Source organism: Dromiciops gliroides, chromosome 2 (genome assembly GCF_019393635.1).
Source record: "Dromiciops gliroides isolate mDroGli1 chromosome 2, mDroGli1.pri, whole genome shotgun sequence".
Taxonomy (NCBI): Eukaryota; Metazoa; Chordata; class Mammalia; order Microbiotheria; family Microbiotheriidae; genus Dromiciops; species Dromiciops gliroides.
This window is the reverse complement of record NC_057862.1, coordinates 272,931,135-272,955,088: the sequence shown is the minus strand read 5'-3', so window position 1 is coordinate 272,955,088 and position 23,954 is coordinate 272,931,135. Positions and strand designations below refer to the sequence as shown.

The following is a 23,954-nucleotide window of genomic DNA, read 5'->3' as shown; positions in this document are numbered from 1 at the left end:
GAGTTCAAATCTGGCCTCAGGACCTCAACACTTACTAGCTGTGTGACCCTGGGCAAGTCACTTAACCCCAAGTGCCTCACTAAAAAAAAAAAAATGCTTGCAGAGCAGTAGATAAAGCCCCAGATTTGGATGCAGAGGACTTGAGTAAGAGACATCATGGTACCATATAAAGAGTGTTTAATGTGGCATCATAGGGCTGGAATTTTAATACCAACTCTGCCACTTTTTCTACTTGTGTGACTTTGGTAATCTAAACTTTCAGCTTCCTTTTCTGTAAAGTGAAGGCCAGGTCCAGACATGGATCTAAAGGACTAGTTTACCTCTACAGTCCCTTCAAACTCTAAATCTTGGACACTATAAAGAGAGAATAGTAAGTCTAGTGACTTTAACATGGAGTTCAGAATGAATTATAAATTTCTAGATTAGAGAAAATATATAAAATAAATGTAAAAACAAAAGGGCAGGGCGGCTAGGTGGCGCAGTGGATAAAGCACTGGCCCTGGATTCAGGAGTACCTGAGTTCAAATCCGGCCTCAGACACAACACTTACTAGCTGTGTGACCCTGGGCAAGTCACTTAACCCCCATTGCCCCACAAAAAAGGGGGGGCATCCATAAAACTTGTAAAAAAAATAACCCTCCCTTCCCTCTCCTTCTACTCCCCATGAATACCTTTAATTAGAAAGTTAGGTTCTTGAAAGGTTTTTCATTGGATAATTTTTATCAAAAAGTAGATATTCAGTGGTGCCAGACTGTAAAATGACCTTAATATAATTGGACATTGTATTCAATATTTATAATATGGTCTCATATAATGGAGAAAAATCAATTATAGGTAGATATTTAAGATGTGATTACTGGTATGACAGTATGAACTGTCATCAAAGGCAGGATATTTCACCTGTCACATACTGGTTTTAGGCAGTTCTCTCAGAGAAAGTGCTGTCCTGCCTTGGTAGAGGGAATTTTCTCATCTGGGAGTTAGGTGTTGCAATGAAATCTCAGATCCAAACCCTATGACCCTTTAGTTAATTTGGGAAATGCAGTTAGAAAAAAAAAGATAAATAAGAAAGGCTCGTGCTTTTATTCAGACTTGCAGATAATGTCTTCCCCCATATTTATAATTTGTTAAACACACCTTAATTCTTCCATCTGGTTACCATGCAAGTTTCCTTAAAAGTCCAGTAGTTTCCAGAAGGGGAATTTTTGCAATTAATCAGTATAAAACAAATAATCGATAAAATGCATTTATCAGCAATTAAAGCAAATTATTTCAATCCAACAAATATATCTTAAACACCTGATACATGTAAGACTGTTAGGTATGGATAGTGGATGGACAGCGAACTTAATCAGGAAAACCTGGGTTCCAGGCTGGATTTAAACACCTTCTGTCATACATACTGACTGTGTAAACCCCTGGCAAGTCATTCTACCTCTTAGTGCTCCAGGTAGCTCTCTTAGATGATTCCCAAGCACTTGCCAGGCCTGCACTGGTAGAGGGTATTTTTCTATACCAGTGTAATTTACAAGTTGTGTGTGTAAGTACTGTAGAGAAAAGGACAAAAAGAAAAACTACCTCTGCCTTCGAGGAACTTATATTTTACTGAGGGAAACATACAAATTTGAGGAAGGGCACAATAGGAAGGCTTCCCATAGGAGATGGCACCCGAGCTATTCCTTGAAAGAAGCTAAATATTCCAAGAGGGAAAGGTGAAAAAAAAATATTCCAAGCATAAGGGACAGGTTGTCATTTCTGGAGAGCAATTTGGAACTATACCCAAAGGACTGTGCATACCCTTTGACCCAGTAATACCACTATTTGACTGTATCCCAAAGAGATCATAAAAAAGGGAAAAGGACCCACATGTACAAAAATATTTATAGCATTTCTCTTTGTGGTATCAAAGAATTGGAAATCGAGGGGATGCCCATCAATTGAGGAACAGCTGAATAAGTTGTGGGATATGAATAATGGAATACTATTGTGCTGTAAGAAATGATGATCAGGCAGATTTCAGAAAAACCTGGAAAGACTTAAGTGGACTGATGCTGAGTGAAATGAGCAGAACCAGGAGAACATTGTACACAGTAACAGCATCATTTGTGTGATGATCATCTGTGATAGACTTAGCTCTTTTCAGCAATACAGTGATCCAAGACGATTCCAAAGAGCTCGTGATGGAAAATGTTCTCCACACCAGAAAAAAGAATTGTAGATTCTGAATACAGATTGAACCATATTGTTTCTACTTTTGGACTGTTTTATTTTTTCCTTCTTTTTTGCCTATTGTCTGCGACTTTGGTAAAACTCCCAAAAAATTCCCATTTAATTTCTTATGCTGACCCATGATATATTGAAATTGATGAAGAAATTTACTATATGGAAGGGATAATTGTATATAGAAATACTAATGCTCTGTGTGGGCTTATTTAATATACTGAAACTTTGCTGAAGTTGTTAATTATTTGAATTTGTTTTTTACTTGGCTCTTTAGTAAACCATCTGGAAAAAAGGTGATTGTTTATTTACTTTTCCTATGCTTATTCCTTCAATTTCTTTTTGTATTGTTATAGCTAGCACTTCTAATATAGTATTGAATAGAAATGGTGATAATGAACATCCATGTTTTTAGCCTTGATCTTATTGGAAAAGCTTCTAGGCTGTCTCTATTTTTCTTTTTAAAAGATCTTTCTTTAAAAAGATCTTTTGGGGGGGGGGCAGAGCAATGAGGATTAAGTGATTTGTCCAGGGTCTCACAGCTGGTCAAGTGTCTGAGGCCAGATTTGAATTCGGGTCCTCCTGAATCCAGGGCCAGTGCTCTATCCACTGCACCACCTAGCTTCCCCCCTAGCCTATCTCTATTACAGATGATGCTTGCTCTTAGTTTTAGGTAGATACTAATCATTTTAAGCTCCATTTATTCCTTTACAGTCTAGTGTTAATAGGAATGGTTGTATGTCATCAAAAGTTTTTGCATCTATTCAAGTAATTGTATTGGGGGGGTTATTAATATAGTAAATTATGCTTACAATTTTCCTAATATTGAACCAGCCCCACATTCCTGGTATAAATCCAGCATGGTCATACATAGGGCGTGATTTTTATAATATTTTTGCTGTAGTCTCCTTGCTGGGATATTTAAAATTTTTTGCATCAATATTCTTAGTAGAAATTGGTCCATAGTGTTCTTTCTGTGTTTTGTTTGTCCCTCATTTAGTTACTGAGACACCATGTATTTGTCATAAAATAAATTGGTAGGATCCTTTCTTTACCTATTTTTTTAAAACTGTTTATATAATTTTGGATTAATTCTTTAAATGTTTGGTAGAATTCACTTGTAAATACCTTTCATTCTGGAGGTTTTTTCTCCTTGGGGGTTCATTTATAGCTTCTTCCTTTTTTCCCCTAACATAGGGTCAAATATTTTATTTCATGTTCTGTTAAACTGGAAAATTTATATTTTTGTAAAGATTCATTCTTTTCATTTAAGTTTTTATTTTTATTGACATATAGTTGGGCAAAAATAGCTCCTAATAATTGTTTTTGCTCACCTTTTTCATTTTTTAAATACTAGTAGTAGTTTGATTCTTTCTTTTTCTTAATCAAATTAGCTAATGGTTTATCTCTTTGTCAGGATTTTTTAATCCTCCATTTTATTAATTGAACAGTTTTTTTTACTTTAAGTTGGAGTTTTTAAATTGTTGGTTTTCTGTGTTGTTGTTGGCATGCTTGATTTGTTGATCTGCTCTCTCTTCTATTGAATTTAGAGATAAATTTTCCTCTAAGGGCTACTTTGGCTGCATTCCGCAAATTTTGCTATATTGCCTCATTTTTATAGTTATCTTTGTTTTTGTTTATTTCTGTGGGGCAATGAGGGTTAAGTGACTTGCCCAGGATCACACAGCTAGTAAGTGTTGAGTGTCTGAGGCTGGATTTGAACTCAGGTACTCCTGAATCCAGGGCTGGTGCTCTATCCACTAGCTGCCCCCTATCATTATCTTTAATGAAATTATTGATTGTTTCTGTAATTCGTTCTTTTATCCACACATTTTTAAAGATTTGTTAGTTTCTAGTTAATTTTTAATCTTTGTTTCAAAGCCCCTTTATTGAATATAATTTTATTGCATTATGGTTGGTAAAAGATGCTTTAGTATTTCTGCTTTTGTTTTTGCCCACATTGGTTGATTTTGTGAAGATATCATGCACAGTTGAGAAATAGGTATATTCCTTTCTATTCTCAATATTCTCCGGAGGTCTAAAATATCTCAACTTGTCTAAAATTCTATTCATCACCTTAAATTCTTGTTTATTTTTTGGTTCAATTTATTTAGGTCTAAGAAGGTAAATTGAGGTTCTACCCACTTAAGACACTTTTACTATCTTCATGTAACTCATTTAATTTCTTTAAAAATTTAGATGTTATGCCATTTGGTGCATGTATGTTCAGTATGGGTATTAATTGTGCTACCTTTTAGCAAAATGTAGTTTCCCTGATATTCTCTCTCTCTCTCTCTCTCTATCTCACATGAGGCAATGAGGGTTAAGTGACTTGCCCAGGGTCACACAGCTAGTAAGTGTCAAGTGTCTGAGGCTGGATTTGAACTCAGGTCCTCCTGAATCCAGGATCAGTGCTTTATCCACTGCGTCACCTAGCTGCCCCCTTGATTCTCTTTTAAATAGGTCTGTTTTTACTTTTGCTTTCTTTGAGATCATTATTGATACCCCTGTCTTTTATTTTGGCTGAAGCATAATAGATTCTACTCTAGCCCCTTATTTTAACTCTATGTATCTTTGTTTCAAACCTGTTTCTTATAAACAACATATGGTTAGATTCTGTTTTCTAATCTATTCTGCTATCCTCTTCTGTTTTATAGGTGAATTCATTCCATTGCATTCAGTTATGATTGTGTATTTCCTAACATCCTATTCTCATATTTATCCTCCCCTCCTTTTTTTTTTCCTCTGCCCCCTCTTTGAGTCTGTTTTGCTTCTGATTAATATTTCCCTTAATCTTTCTGGTTGGGAGTTTCAGCCGACTGCTCTGTGACTCAGCCATTATTGGCCTGTGGAAATCTTCTGTGGGTTCAGAGCATTTGAACTGCTGACTAGGCTTCCCCTTGTTCTTTAGATATTATGCTCCACTTCAGAGATGAGAGCAACAAGGCTTCCTGGAAGTTGTTCTTAGGGCAACTGCTTTAATTGCCCTGAATCTGTGACACAGGGTAGTAGGAAATAAAACTTTCAAGCGGCCCCTTTTCCTACACCCAGTGTTTGCTCAGAAATTCCCTCTGATCCCCTTTCTGGTGTCCTGTCTTGGCCCTCTCACAATCCTTGGGTGTTAAAATACTCCCTGTCATTGCTTTTATGTGCTGTACTAGCTAGACAATACTCCCTTCCCCACCACCATCCTGGTTTATGCAGACCCTCTGTCTAGCTCCAGAGCTGCCTTGGGCTGCAGAAATGACTCACTGTGATTTATTCTTGGCTTTTCCCCTATCATAATTCAATCTGGTACATTTTCTATATCTTTGTTGAGGAGGTATGGGGGGAGAGCTAGCTTCTATAGCTTCCTTTCACTCAATCATCCTGGTTCCCCCCCCCCCCCATTTCACTTGGTGATCTCAACTGTCTATGCTAATGATTCTCAAATCCAGCCCTAACTTCTCTGCTAATATCCAGTTTCACATCTCCAGTTGCCTATTGGACATCTCAAATTGATGTCCTGTATACAGCTTAAACTCAACATCTCCAAAACTGAATTCCTAACTTCTCTTCCCATCCCTAACTCTCTGTCCTTCCATATTTCCCTATTCCTTCCAGTCACCCAGACTCACAGCCTAGTCTTCCCCCTTGACTCCTCAGTGTCACCACCCCAGCCCCATATCCAGTCTGTTTACAAAGACTTATTGACTTCACCTTTGCTGCATCTCTCAATACACTTTTCTCTCCTCTGATACTACCACAGTCCTGATGCAGGCCCTCATCTCATTATGCCTGGACTATTGCCTCAAGTCTCTCCTTGCTCAGGCTCATCTGCTGCTCAGATGCCAGTGATTTCCTAAAGCATAGGTCTAATCATGTCACCCCCTATTCAGTATACAGCCACCTTTAGGATCAAATAAAAATCCTGTTTGGTATGCAAGGCTTTTCATAACTTAGCCCTATCCCCTTCACCTTTCCCCACATTCTCTTTGATCCACTGACACTGTCCTCCTTGGTGTTGCTTGAACAAGAGACTCCATTTTTCATCTCTGGACATTTTTATTTGTTGACTCCCATGTCTGGAATGTTCTTCATCTGTATTTTTTTTTCTTTTTCTTTTTTTTGCAGAGCAATGAGGGTTAAGTGACTTGCCCAGGGTCACACAGCTAGTAAGTGTCAAGTGTCTGAGGCTGGATTTGAACTGAGGTCCTCCCGACTCCAGGACCGGCGCTCTGTCCACTACACCACCTAGCTGCCCCCCTCATCTGTATTTTTCAACTATTTTTATTTGTAACACACCAAGAAGATACTTTTTTCACTAACTCCATCCAGCTATGTTTCTACCCAGCCCATCTTTTGTCTTCTCTTGTCTAAACCTCCATCCCTTCTTTTTCAGACATAGCAAAAAAATGCTGAGGAAGAATGAGGAAACCCAGACTGGCATGACACAGCAAAGATAATAGTGTTTTAACACTGAGAAATACTATAATATACTTTGTAGTACTAAGTTTTCTCCATGAAAGATGGGAGAGTGAGGGAGTGTGAAGAGGGGTTAAGAATAGCAAAGAGTTTGGTTTTTTGTGTTGTTGTGTGTTTTTTTTTCATGAGACAATTGGGGTTAAGTGACTTGCTCTGGGTCACACAGCTAGTAAGTGTTAAGTGTCTGAGGTCAGATTTGAACTCAGATCCTCCTGACTCCAGGGCAATTGCTCTATCCACCGTGCTCCCTAGCTGCCCCCTCAAAGAGTATTTTTATTAATTCCCTTAAGTTGTATCAGGATAAGAGCTTCTTTTCTATCAAGATATCAGGTGTGAATAAGGAGTCCCCTAACATCCCTGGACACATAAATATATTGCATATGTGCATATGCATAATTACACATATACACCTAATAGATTAAGAATGTCTGTTTGCTAATATGTCCAAACAGACCTAGTGAATAAGGAATAAGATAGAATGAGCATAAAACCTTTTGTGCATATAATTCTCCCTCTCAGAAAAACCTTTTGTGGATCCCTATTGGCTCTAAAGTTTTCAGTTTGGCTTTTTTTTTTTTTAAGGCTTTTTAATATGACAGTAATAAATTCAGCTACTAGTTTTTTGAAAAGAAATGTCAGTTAACTTTGCCCAGATAAAAGCACAGTTCTATAGTGATTCTTAACTCTAGCCACTTAGAAGGTACTAAGGAGTGTACAGATGGTGCAATCCATCAAAACTAGAAAAACAACTTTACAAAACATTTCCTTAATGACTGAGTCAACAGTGTCATTTTAGAAAAGCATATTTGTTGGGGGGTTTTCCATTTGTAAGCTAAATGATAGAGATGCTGACATAGGGTCCTTAAAATATGACTTCTTTGATCCATTTTATAGTTTCTGGGTTTTGGTTTCTTTGACCCTTAAGTAATTATAAAAGTATTTTATTATTTTCCAGTTACATGTAGAGAGAGTTTTCAACATTTGTTTTTATAAGATCTCTAGTTTCAATTTTTTCTCCCTTCCCCCTTCCCAAGACAGCAAGTAATCTGATATAGGTTATATATGTACAATCAAATTAAACATATTTCTGCATTAATCATGCTGTAAAAGAAGAATCAGAGCAAAAAGGAAAAACCTCAAAAAAGAAAAACAGCACCAAAACAAAAGAAATAGTATTGTTCAATCTGCATCCATATTCTACAGTTCTTTTTTTTTTTGGATTTGGAGAGCATTTTCCATCATGAGTCCTTTGGAACTATCTTGTACCATTGTATTGCTGAGAAGAATCAAGTCTGTCACAGTTGATCAACACATAATGTTGATGATACTGTGTACAATGTTCTCTTGGTTCTGCTCATCTCACTCAGCATCAGTTCATGCAAGCTTTGACCCTTATGTATATGGATATGTTTGGTTTTTTAGGAGATTTGTTATTGCAAGTGCCCTCTGCCCTCTGGGGAATGTAATTGAATCAATCTTGATTACTATAGGGTATATACTTGTATACACATATTAATAATTAAAGCCCATTTGCCACTGTTAGGGTCTTTGTATATTGGAAGTTTATTTCTATTCCCTTAATAGAATCCAACCTAGCATCCCTCTGTAGAATCCTGAGGGTAGGAGAAAAAACTATAAGCACATCCTAAAACCATTCTTCTGGCTCTCCTGAATACCCTGAAAAGATTCTCACCCATACCAACTGGCTGTCAGTGTTGTTTCTTTTCCTTTCACCCCTAAAGCTAGCTAACTTTATAGACAAATGCCAGTCTAGATCCAAACAACCCCATAGAATTTAGAAGGTGGCTGAAAGAAAAATCCTGCCTACAAAGGATCAGAGACACCATTCCTCCCACTCGCCTGCCTCCTGGCCTGGTTTGCATGTAGGGCTAGGACAGAAACTCTGTTCTGATCAGTTCTTCTCATTGGTCTCCTTGCCCAGACTTAGAGGAAACCTCCCTGAGGCTGAACCCTAGTAATAATTAATAACTCTGTTGAATTCATTCGGCAATAATTAGCAGACTTCCAGGTCATACCCTCCCTATCCCAGTGATCTTGAACCTCTAGCTGTCATACAGATTCCATTTGAGGAATGGAAGGACTAGTGTCACTGAATCATAGAGTAAATTGAGAGGAATAAGGTATGGTATAAGAAGACTAGAAAGGTAGGAGGGACCCAGTTATAAAGGACTTTGAACACCAAACAGGATTTTATTTGATCCTGGAAGTAATAAGAAGCTACTGGAGTTTTTTAAAATAGAGGGTGACATAGTCATACCTGTACTTTTTTTTAAGGAAGATCAATTTGATATCCAGGTGGAGGATGGACTGGAACAGAGATATGAAGCAGGGAAACAACCAGCAGACTATTGCAATAGTCTTAGTTATGGCATGATACAGATGTCACGGGACACATCTTCACATCTTGTAAAGGTGTGTGGGGACCAATTTTTAATTGGGTAGTGCTAGCTAAGCAGCTCACCGCAATATTGGGACAAGGAAGGAGACCGGCAGCCTCCCTCAAAACAGAACAAGATTGATTGATTGATTGATTGATTTTTATTTTTTTTATTTTTTTTTTGCGGGGCAATGGGGGTTGTGACTTGCTCAGGGTCACACAGCTAGAAAGTGTCAAGTGTCTGGGGCCGGATTTGAACCCAGGAACTCCTGAATCCAGGGCCGGTGCTTTATCCACTGAGCCACCTAGCTGCCCACAAGATTTATTTTAACAAGAACGAACTTAAAAAAAACACACAGGATCAGTAGGATCAAGGGAAAGGAAATAAAATGGGGAAAGGGAAATTATAATACCTGAAAAAATACCACCACCCAGGAATCAGCTGAAAATTCACAGCAGAACGCCTGTTGCTTTCCAGCTTCCACCTAGAATGCCCAATTCTCCTCCCCCAAACCTAGAAACACCCCACACAGCCCCAACCAATGGGATGGCCACTCTGACAGTCATATGACTGCCCTCACTAGGCTTCCAATCATTATAATTTTGCCAGGCCCATGTAGGCACCGGCGAGTGGTAATGACGTGAGGTGCCAGAGCCCTGGCAACGGCTACAACCAGTGAGTGGAACACCGTGTGGTTTGCGGAGCCCCAGGCCAGTGCACGCTGAGGCATAAAAACCTCAAATCACAATTAATTCTTTACAGGTAGAAATGACAGATTTGGCTATAGATTAGATGTGGGGGGGTGAGTAAGAGTGAGGAAGTGAGGATGACACCTGTACTGTCAAGCTTTGACAGTAATAGGGAGGTCTGGAAGTTGGGAGGGAGAAATTGAGTGGGAAGGTGAGTTCAATTTTGGACATGTTGAGTTGTCTACAGAAAACCAGTTTGAGATGTCTTATATACCATCTGGAGCTTTGAGACAGGAAAGTTCATCAGTCAGAAAAGAAGTTAGGGCTGGATAAAGATGAGAGTTATTAGCAAACAGATGATAATTGAATCCATAGGAGTGGATGAGATTACCAAGAGAAATAGTCTAGAGAAGAGGACCCAGGACAGAACCCTGTACAAAAATAGAAAGCTGGAAAACCATCTTTGGAGCTGCTATACCACATCTTCCCATTCCTATCTCCATAATACACAGTAAAGAATATCCCTTAATTAAAAAAAATTTTGGACACCTAAATTTGGGTGGGGGGTTGGCTTCCTTTTTCCCCTCTCTAGTTAAAAGGCTGAAGTAGCTGAAATAGATAATAGAAAGTGATCAAATAGCCTCAGTTTTTCATCTCCTCGAATTCTGAAGGACCTTATTTCCTTGTCCAGTTTAAATACGTATCATACATATTCTGTGTAACAACAAAAATATTTTCAATACTCAACGCCTTTAGAAACTGGGGGGAGGTGGGTTGGAAGGGAGGAAGGAGCAAGAAGCTATCAAAGAAAAAGTGCCAGTGGAGGCTGAAAATTTAACGTTATTCCTATACATTTGAAGTTATAGCTATTAATGATTACAGTAGCAAACCTTAAATTTCATTTTTATTTTCCAAAAAAAGTCCTATGGACAAATCACATACTCCATGTGTATATAACAATTAGGACTATAACAAGGTGGGGGGGGTTGAGGTTCTTCCACCACCCCACCCCTGCTTTTTTTTTTTTAAGATAATGCTGTAATTTAGTCTTCACCTTTGTTAGTGACAGATTTGGACTCATTGTTCTGCCCTAGACCACACCCATGTTGAAGCTAGTGTCCACAGCTCAGCTTGGGTGGGGTCTACATTGTTTGAATTGATTACTGTGAGATTTTAAATTGGATATAAAAGCATTAAACTCCCCTTTAAACTTTCCCTTATATATATCTCCCAGGCCAGTAGGAGAAAGAAACCTCTGAGTTTTAATTAGAGATGGATTACTTAGCTTTTATTGTTTGGGAATTAATTAGCCAACAAACAGGTGATACTGACTAGAGAAATAGAAAAGTAGAAATACAAATAAATAGTCTTAGATCTAAGCTTAGTCTATATTCTTTTATAAAACTCACTGAATCCCAAAGCTACCTCTCAGGCTGAGAACCAGCGTCAAGCACGTGCTGCCACCAAGGACCAGGGCCGACCACCCGAACCTGAGTCAGCGTGTGTGTGCCAAGAGCGAGAGACCACTTCCACTCTCTCCTTTTTAAGCTCACACCCCGGAAGTTTCTCGTGCTTGGCCGTGCTCTCCTGAACAGCAGCAGGAGCACTGCTGTTCATCACGGTCTCCTCCCTGAAAGGGCGGTCCTTCAAAACACTGGCGGTCCTTCAGTGGTATGTTAGCCAACTCTTAAATTTTAGTGAAAAACTTTCATTTTTTACCACATTACCTTATATAGGGATATTTACCTGAATCCTGGGGACTCTCAGTCCTTTATTATCTTCCTTCAGTTATGTTAACCAGTTAGATTTGATTACTGTTTAAAGGACTACCTCTTGTCCTTAAAAATCTGAAAAAGTAGCCATGTGGGCCCTCTGAAATACAAGAGGTTAAGGGGCTTTTTTTGTTAGTCTCTTACTGGTCATGATTGATAAAATTGATTATGATTTACTCAGAATTTTGTCTCGTAATTTTATTTGTCACAAGTAGTTTTGAACTGGGGAAAAAAGAAAAGGAATCTTGTGGGGAAGTTATGGTGCTGCAGTGTCCAATGGATTTTTAGATATCAACACACCTTTTGCAGTAGTTTTTTTTTGTTTGTTTTGCTATGTTTTTGTGGGGCAATGGGGGATTATGACTTGCCCAGGGTCATACAGCTAGTACCTGTCAAGTGTCTGAGGCTGGATTTGAACTCAGGTACTCCTGAATCTAGGGCCGGTGCTTTATCCACTGTGCCACCTAGCCACCCCCTTTTGCAGTAGTTTTGATTTTTTTTTTCCATTCATGATCTCAGTATAGACTATTAGGGGAAATTAGAGTTTGGTCTTTTAAAAAATATTTAGAAAGAAATGAGCTTTTTTCATTTTACCAAAATGATATTGATGTGGGATGGATTTAGGGTCAAATTGATTGTGCGTCATCCCAAAAGAATTACAAGACTCAGTGACTCAGTTTCCCAAGTTTTATTGCAATACTATGAGTGAACACAGGGAGAGCACCAGAAAAGTAGAAAGGTATCTCTCAAATAGGGAAAGAAAAGATAGTTATATTTATAGTATGGATAAATTGATTATCAGTCTCATTATAATAATCTCCACTTTAGGGAAGTATAAGGGAGGGCTTATCCTAATTTGGTCTTCCTGGGGGTTTGAGCCAACCCCCGAGGCAGGTACCTTTTTCCGTGGAGGTGTGTTTTGGGGGTTTACCTGTCATAAGGTGAATCTGGAGACAAATTTGACCTTTTCTGCACATTTCACCTTTTGATTCCCATGTCTAGTTTTCATTTATCAGTAGAATTTCTATGCCTTGCCAGTGTACCATTGTTATAGTTAAGGTCTCTATGATCTGCCTCTGTATGTTCTTGTTATGGGTGCTGATTAATGTGGGTGGTGAGAACCTGGGCCCTGACTTGTATTAATGAAGACTCAAGTCATAAGTTATCCATTAACTGGGGTCTGAGTCCCTTTTAGAGCTCATATCTAAGTTAGAGCTTGGGTCTCAGGTTTTTCTGTTAACCCCTTTTTTGCCTCCTATATCAGTATTTTTCTAGATTTTCCAGTATTCCATATGGAAAGTGGACTAAATTTTGTTAAGCATACTTTAGTAGTTTGTAAAACTTTAGGAAGGTAAAACAAAACACTTCATTCATTAGACTTTTTAATATCTTGTTGGAACAAAATTGGAATGATTTCACAACTGAAATGATAGGAAAAGGCAAAATGGTTATCTATAATATTTCAATCCCCAAACCTAATTTTTCTTGTTTGGAAACTGACTTGTTCGAGTCTTCTAGACAGTGAGTTTTTTCCTCTTCTAAAAAAAATGAACTGTGCTATCTCGGTTGTAAAAATTCTTGTGTATAGAGCAATTCAGTTTGCAATGTTTTTTTTTCCTTGTAGGAACCTCCAGAAGTTTAGTCTTTTTGGAGACATAAGTATTCTGCAACAGCAAGGAAGTTTATCAAATATATACCTCAGCAAGGTGGACCCAGATGGCAAAAAAATTAAGCAGTAAGTTAAATAACAATTCTATTCAATATTTATTAAGCAGTGTATAAAACACTGCCAGTAGAGAAATTAAAAGTTTAGATAAGTCATGGTCCTTTTGTAACTGACAACATAATATGAGATTTGTACCTACAAATAATTATAATACATAATGTGCATAAGAGGCAAGGGAAATGTTACATGCTGTCTTAAAGTGGGAGCGGAGGGAGTCATTAGGGAATGGGAACATTAATGCCACCTCTTTTATGAAACTCACCCTAGAGTTGAACCTTAAAGGATAGATAGCAATTCAGTAATGTGCCGGTACAGCTCCTGGCACATAGTAGGTGCTTAATAAATGCTTACTGACTGATTGAACAAGGAAAGGAAACGTTCAAAATAGTTATTGAAAAGTGACATTCAGTTCACTTAGCAGGAGTGTTGAATATTCAAGTTAGGGAGGTGGTGATAAAGCTGAAAAGATTGAAGCAGTTAGGTGGATTCAAACTAGGTTGTCCTGATCCAAGGAATTGTCATTAACTAATAGATGTGAACTTGGAGAGAGATCTCTATTGGCATACCTCTGGGATCAGTCCCTGTCCTCCTAATCACTTAGATTCCCAAAAAATCTAAACAGTTTAGCATGATAAGCTGAATAGAATACTGTGAAATTAATAGGGACAAATGTAATGTTATATTCTTGGGTACCAAAAAATCTAGCCTGATCTGATGATATTACTAATGTCAGTACTTAGGGTAACCTAATTGATGGTTAGGGAAACTTATAAATTCCTTGTCCCAATTTTTAGCATTGTTATTTTTAAGAGGATGGTTTTAATAGGAAATAACAATAGTTTATATTTCTACAGTACTTCAAGCTTTTTCTTCACAACCACCTTCTGAAGTAGGTGATTTACATGAACTCTTTTATAGAGAAAGAAACTAAGAATCAGAAAGGTTTTTTGAATTGCCTAGGGTCACATGAACTAATAAGTGCTGGAACTAACAGTTGAAGCCAGGCCTTCTAACTCTCCACTGTGGTGCCTCTCTTCCAACTTCCACAAACATTTGTCAAACACTTAGTGCATGCATGGCACTGTTAAGTGCTCAGGAAGATACAAAGATTACATGAGAAATGGTTCTCTGCTCTCATAGAGCTTATACTCTAATATATAATTATAAAGCAGATGGGTCAGATAAATCTGTTTCCATATGTTAAGCTTTGCATGCAAACCCACATAATTTTATACATAAACAATGTTAAATATAATATGTAACTGAAATTCATAACATAAATTGGAAATATATGAGCAACAAAATTCTTAGGGGAACAATATTGGCATAAGCAAAAAAAAGTGAGCTATTTATGTTGGTCATACATTATTTGTAAATATAAAAATCTGAATTTTTTTACCTTTTTTTTTCTGTCTTCCTTTCCCCATCATACAATTCTTTAGAAAATGGAGCATATTGATTATGGAAATTGTTTCTTTATATCACAGTTTCACTATGTATTAGCCAGTGAAAAATACAAACTGTGGGTCTCAAAACTTGGCCATTGAAAGGCTGAAGTTTGTCGCATTTCTGCTGCCAACAGAGCTAAGGTAGATTAGAACATGTTGATACTAGTTGTTTAATAATTTAGTCGTTATTTTATAGCTACAGATTTTTTGTGTATGCGAAAAGTAACAAAGCCATTATAAGAACTAACCTTGTTGTAACAAGTTAATTTTGTTTGGCCTATTAAATTAAAGACTTTCTTAATTTCTCTTTGAGCACATATTTCTTTTCATCCCTACCAATCATTGTTCAGAAAATTGTGCAAAAGACACCCATTTTGTTCTTCAGTAATACTAGTTTCTGTTTTTCATCTTTCTGTAAAAAACACCTATAACTGACCCATCACTTTTACAGCTGTGTATAAAGACCACTTCCCAATTTTTCAGTATGCAAAATAGTTGGGCTTATAAGGGCAGAGAGCCAATACACTTTTTTTTTTTTTTTGGTGGGGCAATGAAGGTTAAGTGACTTGCCCAGGCTCACACAGCTAGTAAGTGTCAAGTGTCTGAGCCTGGATTTGAACTCAGGTCCTCCTGAATCCAGGGCCGGTGCTTTATCCACTTTGACACCGAGCTAGCCCCAAATGCACCTTTTTTTAAATGCCTATCTATCGCTAGTATGACCACATTTGTTCCTCCATAGTTTTGGTAAGAGAGGCAGAAAATAAGAAAAGAATAAGAATCTGAGTTTAATCTTTTTATTTCAGGTTCTTCTTGGCCTTTCAAAAAACCCAGTGGTCCTAATTATCATGGCACAGTGTCCAGTTATTTCATTTCTGGTTGTTTTCTCCTGGCCTCTTTTATTTAAACTGCAGAAAGTTTATCAAAGCATCTAGAGCCAAAAAACTCTTCATATTCTGGGAAGGAATCAGGGAGGCAAAGAGAATTAGTAGATAATATTAGAAAGAAAGGCTGAGTGTAGACCTTTCACAAGATATATTTCACAAACTATAATAGCTCATTTACCTAATGGTAACCTGCATAGCAACCAGCTCCTCAGAACCCAACTGAATACCTGAAAAGGAGCCCCCCCCCCAAATCAAGTAAAATACCCCAAAATGGATGTCACAGAGTTCGTGTACTAATAGACCCTTATTTCATTTTACGCAATTAGATTAAGAGTTGTAATGGACCATGGTAATCATATAGTCCAACCTACTGGTTTTCCAGATAAGAGGAGACCTCTGAGGCGCCCAGAGTTTTAATTTGGTGAGGTAGCTGGATGTCAAATACAGATCCCCTCCAAATCCATTGTTCTTTCTGCTACACAAGAGCCTAAAGAGCAAATTTTAAAAATTTGAGATTTCATTCAGCAGACCTTTATTGGGTCTCTAATAGGTACAAACAAAATTCAGTTAGTAAGCATTTAAGTGCTTACTATGTGCCAGGACAAGCTTCATTGCTTGATTTTGTAGTAGACAAAAAAATAGGGTAGGTATGATACTAGAGGCAAATATATAGACAAGAAATGACAATTGACTGGCTGACAAAAGATGACACAGGAGAACTTTTAAAAGCAGACTCTAGAATTCAAAGAGTGTAAGTAGATGGGGGACATTTAGTGTAGGGCCAGATAAGCATATGTATCTCAATAGCCCCTGAGAACACCACTGAATGACACTACAGCACATCAATTATTGTTTATAATAATGACCCTGAGTCACTAAGAAAACACTAAATGATGTTCTGTATGCTCTGTGGAAAGAGACAGTAGACAATGTCAGAGAACTGAGTTCAAATATCAACCCTGACACTTAATATCTATGTGACGATAGACATGTAATATGAAATGAGAGGGTTGGACTAGATGACTTAAATCCCTTCCAGCTCTAACATTCTATAATTCTATCAGTTTTTAGATGTAGGATAGATATAAAGTGTATGTAATACATTTCTGAAATATTTCAACCCCAAATAGCTAAAATAAAAGGTTTGGACATGAAAAGCAATCATCAGTTATCTGGAAAATTCACTTGTATGAAAGACCTACCTCATTCCCTAATGCTGATGGATAAAGTGGCCCTAGACATAAAAGATCTTTTTGTTAAGTTTTCATGAAGGTATGTTAGCCCAGAATCATAATGTTCTTTGGAAAAAATCTTACAAGAACTCATCCGTGAGAAGTTGGTGTTTTTTTTAATTAAATTAAATTTTTTAAAAAATAAATGTTCTGGGGCAGCTAGGTGGCACGGTGGATAGAGCACCGACCCTGGAGTCAGGAGGACCTAAGTTCAAATCCGGCCTCAGACACTTAACACTTACTAGCTGTGTGACCCTGGGCAAGTCACTTAACCCCCATTGCCTCGCTTAAAAAAAAATTTTTAATGTTCTGCAGTACATAAGCTTCCAAAGTAGTATAATGTAGTATGATTAAAATAAATTATTAAATGTAATTGCTCAATTTATATTTTAGAACATAGTATAAATTTATTTCCTAGTCATTTTCTACTAGACAGAATTTAAATCCTGCTTTAGAGCAAAAGTGATTTTTTCACTTTATTTAAATTATTTCTGCATACTAGAGGAAAAAGAAGAAAATCTGAATAGAATTTCAAGCCAAACTAAAGCACTCAGAAGATTGAAATTTTAAATCTTCACATTAAAAGTCCATGTTGGGGCAGCTAGGTGGCGCAGTGGATAGAGCACCGGCCCTGGAGTCAGGAGTACCTGAGTTCAAATCTGGCCTCAGACACTTGACGCTTACTAGCTGTGTGACCCTGGGCAAGTCACTTAACCCCAATTGCCTCACTTTAAAAAAAAAAAGTCCATGTTATGTTATGGACATGATTCAGTAGAATAAAAGTAATGCTTCATTTTGTATTACATGCCCAAGTATTACATTTGAGAGATTCTTGAAAAAAAAAATTTTTTTTTAACTTTCTTTTCCTCCATCCTTCATGGGAACTTCCTAGCAACAGAATTATAATGGTTAGCATATGCCACGCAACTTTAAAAGCAAAAATGTGGCTATACGTGATAGCACACACTTGCCACCCCAGCTGAGAGAAGGTCGAAGCAGGCAGATCTCTTGAGCTCAGGAATTCTGAGCTTCAGTGGGCTATGCCAATCGAGTATCCACACTAAGTTCGGTATCAGTTTGATAAGCCCCTGGGAGCTGGGGGCCACCAGATTGCCTAAGGAAGAGTGAACTTATTTGGTGGGTCAAAGCTCCTGTGCCAATCAGTAGTGGGATTGGGTCCAGGAGTAGCATCCTCCTCCACTTCCAGTCTAGGCAGATGAGACTTTTTTAAAGGGGAAAAAAAAGTAAAAAAAACTCCTTGAATTTACTGGGTAATTTTGTTATTGTGTTAGCCTTTACACAAATGATACTATCAAAACTATTATTTATTTTTCAGGCTGCCCTCCCCTGTACCAGTAGAATGAATAAAATTGCTCTTTTCTACTATACTGGTATAAAATGTTACTTTCTCAGGGTGAGTTTCCAAATGTCTATTTCCAAATCATTTCCAAATCAAGTATACTGCATCTTAATCATTAATCTTCCATATAGAGGTTAACAATGAATTGTAGTAACATCACTTGTATGTTGAATAGCTGTTCATTACCTAAACAAGAAAAAAATGGATCTCAACCTTGCATACTGTTGGCATCTATTTTCTAGAAAGGCAGTGTTTAAGGGATTAGAGTCAAGTGTTAATGGAATTATTGTGGTTTATGTTTTGCTTACAGAATTCAGCAGCTATTTGAAGAAATATTGGGCAATAGCAGGCAACTGAAATGGCTGTCTTGTGGGTTTATGTTGGAAATAGTAACCCCCACATCACTGTCATCTCTCTCAAACCCTATTGCCAACACCATGGAACACCTGAGTTTACTGGATAACAACATCACTGGTAACACCACTCTTATCACCGCAGTTGAATTGGAGCGCTTTGTGAATCTGCGCTCGCTCGCCTTGGATTTCTGTGATTTTACAGCTGACATGGCAAGAGTCTTGGCTGATAACAACCACGTGCCTTTGCATCGACTGTCTCTCATAGTACATAATATTTCACTGATGAACAAGTCTCTGGACAACATGCCGGAAGATGAAAATTGGAAGGCCCTTACACGAAACAGCACTAGCCTTCGGGTTTATATAATGGCTTTTGATATCAAGAGTGACGACATGCTTAAGATTCTTAAACCCAGTATACCACTAGAGAGGATTCATTTTGATAGCTACATCACTTGTGTTTCAGGGGCTGTTGTTGACCTCATATCCAGGCAATATGACAAGTTCCTCACTCATTTTATATTAATGAATGATGTGATAGATACATCTGGTTTTCCAGATCTTAGTGACAACAGGAATGAAGATCCTTTGGTTTTATTAGCATGGAGGTGCACAAAGCTCTCCCTTTTGGCAGTTCATGGTAGGTATTCCTTTGCAGTGGTGACTGTCTTTGGCTACATAATGAAAAGATCCATTTTATTACACTTGAAAAATGTCATACCAATAAATAACTATTATTGTTGGTCTTTACACTGTCAAATGTGGAATAATATTTTAAGAATCTCTAAAGGGATTTCTGTTTCTTATTTGCCTACAGTTTCATACTCCCATCAACTTAATAATGGTTTTACCCGCCTTGCCAATATAATTTTCACTTTGGTCAAGTTTCATGACAAGGTGACATTCAGGATTGCAGCCCCTTTAAAAGAGGGTTATTTTAGATTAAAATTAAAAATGCTTTCACTATATCAAAGAGTAGATAAGCAGAAAATTTTTAAACAAGTGACTTGTGATAGTGGTTACATAATAGCTTCTATTTTTGTAATTAAAAGGTGTATCTAATTTTCTTGGAGACTAATAACCCTGGCATAATTTGTATATGGCATTGGTGGTAAATGATAGTACGTGATTTCTATGGAATTTGTGGATTTAATTTTTTTCCCCCTGAGGTCTACAAAATTACATTTGGCTCCATTATTTATTGACAAGATAGCTCCTTCCTAATTTTTCTGGTCTTTGTACCTTTTACTATTGTTTCCCCACCAATTTACTTAAAATCAAAGTAAATTGAGAAATTCAGGTTGTAGAGATTGTACAAGTATTCCCTGAGGTCTTAAAAAAATCAGGGCTGGGAGTCAATGAACTAAGCCACAAGCACACAAGCCACAAACTTACTATGGTCTTATCTGAAAACAGATTCCTCTAAAAACTGACAAATTGCAAAAAGGAAGAGAAAATTTATATTAATTTCACTGTATTGTCTTTTAGATCATAAGTAAAAACAACACATTAATTTACTTTTGTCAGAGGAGATATGGTGATTGTGCAACTGATGACTGTTTTTTCTCTTTTTCCCTTAATATGAACAATCCTCATTGATACATTCACTGTAAAATTTGGTCAGAAGCACATTTGCTTCATCTTTAATAATTATAGCATAATCATGTAAGGCTGAAAACATGTAAGGCTGTGAATGTCGTGAACCTCTCTTTGAGTGTAGCTGTCTTTTTTGTTTGGTTGGTTTTTTTGTTTGTTTTGCGAGGCAGTGAGGGTTAAGTGACTTGCCCAGGGTCACACAGCTAGTAAATGTCAAGTGTCTAAGACTGGATTTGAACTCAGGTCCTCCTGAATCCAGGGCCAGTGCTTTATACACTCACTGCAGCTGACTTGCATTTACATGTTTTTCTTGAAACTTTGTCTTGGAATTTGCCAAGAGTCATCAAAGAACACAACCAAAAATTTGCCAAGTGGTAGCCAACATGGGAGTTTGGATACCTAGAAATGGAATAAATGCTGTGTATTTAATTAACAACACACAATTGTATCATAGTATTCAATAATTATAAATAATCCATTTAATGTGTTGCCATTCCTATAAACCAAAATTGAGATGAGACTTAAAAATTTAACATGATTTAAAAAAATAAGTTATTGGTCAACAGTAAGTTTTTAAGGTTTTTAAAAAATATTACTAGTTAGTTAATTTTAAAACTTAAAAAAAAACATTTGCTAGACCCACACTTTGCTAAGGCATATTTTATAGACCTCATAAAAATATTGGATATAGAGAATTATTAAGCTTGAAGAGAACATTTCTTAATGGTTTGTCTTATGTAGAATTGGTTAGTTTGCCAGATACCATGCAGGCTCTTCATTTCTGTAGCACCTTCTCTGAAAATTGTTGGCTCCCTCTTCCCTTACTCCCATGGGAGTTGCTGCCACTAATCTAAGAAAAAGGATTGCCAGTTTTAAAACCATGTGTGAAGATTTACTGATCTCTAGTCTAGTTTCCCTCACCCCCCCCCCAAAAAAAAGAAACATTTAGGAACCATAAACTTAATTCAGTAGCCTGTTTTAGTTGGAGAGTGGGGAGTCTTTCCCCATTAATTCAGTTTCTTGAGCACCTACTCTCAACATCTTGGTAGTTTCAGCTCCATTAGGTCTAAAGGAAACCTTGTTTGTTTTCATTTAAGGTCATTTTGTTTGTTTTCATTTAAGGTCATTTCTTATATCTTTCCAGGCAAAACAAGACTAGTTCTTTCCGCTTTTCTTTTAAATATATTCAAGAAAGGAAAGGGGTCAAATGACAGGTGTGATGTAATTTTAAAGGTTCTCAGGAGGAGTTGAACAAGGAAGAAGGGGAAACCACCTTGTTGAGTAGACATAATGAAAAGGAAGGAAATCACAATGCTTGGTCTCTTGTGTTTTTAAGGTTACACAGTGTGGGCTCACAACCTCATTGCCATTGCTCGTCTTCGTGGCTCTGACCTTAAAGTGCTTGAAGTCACCGAGGAAAGCATTGATTTTGATCAAGGTGAACTGGCTGATCAGGATGTGGATCCCGTGCATAACCTTATTGAGCAAGTATCACTAGGCCTGGGTCGACCTTGGCATGCCGTTATGGACATCGAATCTCTCAGTGTCTTCACTGAACCAAATCGTCATTTTTATAGAGAAATGCAAAGCTTCAGCGAAGGCATCTAGCTTTTTTTATTTACAAATTCCTGTGGTTACATATGCAAGTAGGGTCTTATTATGTTTTTCAGTAGTGTGAATTAACCCTTTGTGCTGTGTTTAATCAGTATTAGCTATATAGAATTATATATGTATATTCTACTTCTTGATCAAAGAACGTAGTCGGGTATTGGTTTAGAAGTTGAAAGTGACAATATGTAGGGCTTTCACGGTTAATGGACTTATCTACAAAACCTTAAAGAGATACAACCTGGGGTTGTCTGAGGTTGCTGGCTAACTTTATTTTTCATTGAATGACTATTTTTTCATTGTTTGTTATTGTTGTTTTTTTCCTATTGTGAGTCAGAGTTCTTTGCTCTGGAGCCAAAATTTTTTTTATACACATATATAGATATATCCATAGCCTCATGGGTTTGTATGCAGTACATTATAGTCATGCATTCTGTTAGCATGTCATTGATTATTTTCAAATTTCTAAGGGGAGAAGAATAATTTGATCCTAAATGAGTTCCCTTTTAACAGAAAAGCAAGGGCTTTAATTTGCATCACATGTAATCGTTGATATTGGCCATTGCTGTTCTAGTTTTTGTAATGTGAAACAGCTAAATACCAATATGTCCTTTTAAAAAAAAGTTACTTGCACAAACAAAATTCAAATCATTGGATTTTTTCCTTTGCTTTTTTGGGTTTGGTTTAATTTTGTTCTTCATCCAATTACATTGTTTATTTAAGGTAAAAGTTAGCTTTTAGCCCAGATTTCAAATAGTAGATGGAAAAGGAATATACAATCCACGGTCAGAAACTCTTTAATGGAAAAATCACAATAGATAAAAACACATATACTTGCAAACAAACATTGGTCGTGAAATCCCTCACAAGTCACTGGATTTTTCTCTGTCAGCGCCTGTGTCAGCTGCCAAAGAATAGATTAAAAACGAAGAAGTGCCCACATGCTGGCAGGGGTGGGCCGATTCGGCCAGCCAGATACTGCTAGATTGTAATATATAAGGTCGAATTTCGACCTGTGGTACACAGCTGTGCTGTGGCTCAGTCAGCAACCTCAGAACTCTTAAACATGCACCTGTTTCACTGTGAATAGTGAATGTAAAGTAAGGAAAGGAAAAACTAAAGCTTGTTCTATCACAGGTATGAGCTGCTATGATGCATGAAGAACATTCCATGAAGTATGTTTTAAAATCTTGTTATATCTGAGAGGCTTTAAAAGCCGATTTAACTGTTTCAGGGCAACCGCGGTACAGACGTGGTCTCTGTGAGACTTCCACCTGACCCAAGTTTTAAGTGGTACGAATGTTGTGCATTTAATGTTAAAGGACAGTCTGCAATAATAAAGTAAGTGGCCAACGTGGGTGCCCAGCAGTGCTGAGACCTGGCTGCTCTATTGTAAGCTTTGGAAAACACAATTTATGCAACAGATGTCCAGATATGATTCTATTTATGGAAAATTTATATGTGTTTTGCAAATAGTTTTACCATCTTATATTAAAATGACCTTTTGACAGGTGTGCGCTGTTTTGTCTCCAGTGAGCACATACCATGCGGATTTTATATGTACATCAGTAGAGTGAATCCACTGGCACAGTGTGTGTATATGCCAGATGTGGTGAGATTTTATCTGATAAATGTGATCAAATTAAAAATAACTCCTGACAGAAACTGTAAGGAAACCAGCTGAATGTTTGACCTGATGACTGATGTTGTATGGTTTATGTTAAATGTATATTCTTTTAATCAATGAATAAAGCATTAAAAATTGATCATTGTAAAACATTTTATTGTATCAGCATGAGAACTTTTAGTGTTACATTGCAACAGTACTTCATAAATTGTGTATAATCCTCTGTTAGCTCTCATTGTATTTTGATGTGACAAAGCTCAAATTCTAAATTTCATCATAATGGTCTTTCTGTTAGGCTGGTTATTTTTGTAAGCTAAATTTTTTTTTTAATCAAACTAGGAAAATTCAGAGATTAAATGCAAAACATTAGATTACTTATCACAAACCCTAGTATATTATGCATTTGATATGCCTTATTGATACAGTAAAACTTAAATTGTAGATTACAGTAAAATCTTGATTTTTAGAAATTCTTGCACCTATAGCATATGCTAGATTCAAAAACAATGTGCTTCAGAGAAATATGTAGTATTCTTATCAGTGTCCCACTATTAAATAGATTATAAACACCTA

The 23,954-nt window shown here is 37.1% G+C and overlaps 1 protein-coding gene across 1 annotated transcript in view; it reads left to right on the top strand.

Annotated features, from left to right (window-relative positions):
• Positions 1-23,520, top strand: part of FBXO33 (F-box protein 33) — a 44,562-nt gene extending 21,042 nt beyond the window's left edge. The window contains exons 2-4 of the mRNA XM_043984867.1: positions 13,169-13,279; positions 18,505-19,190; positions 21,483-23,520. Coding sequence (XP_043840802.1) covers positions 13,169-13,279; positions 18,505-19,190; positions 21,483-21,754 — 1,069 coding nt within the window. The 3' untranslated portion in view covers positions 21,755-23,520. The remainder of the gene's footprint in view (positions 1-13,168; positions 13,280-18,504; positions 19,191-21,482) is intronic.
• Positions 23,521-23,954: the final 434 nt, after the last annotated feature.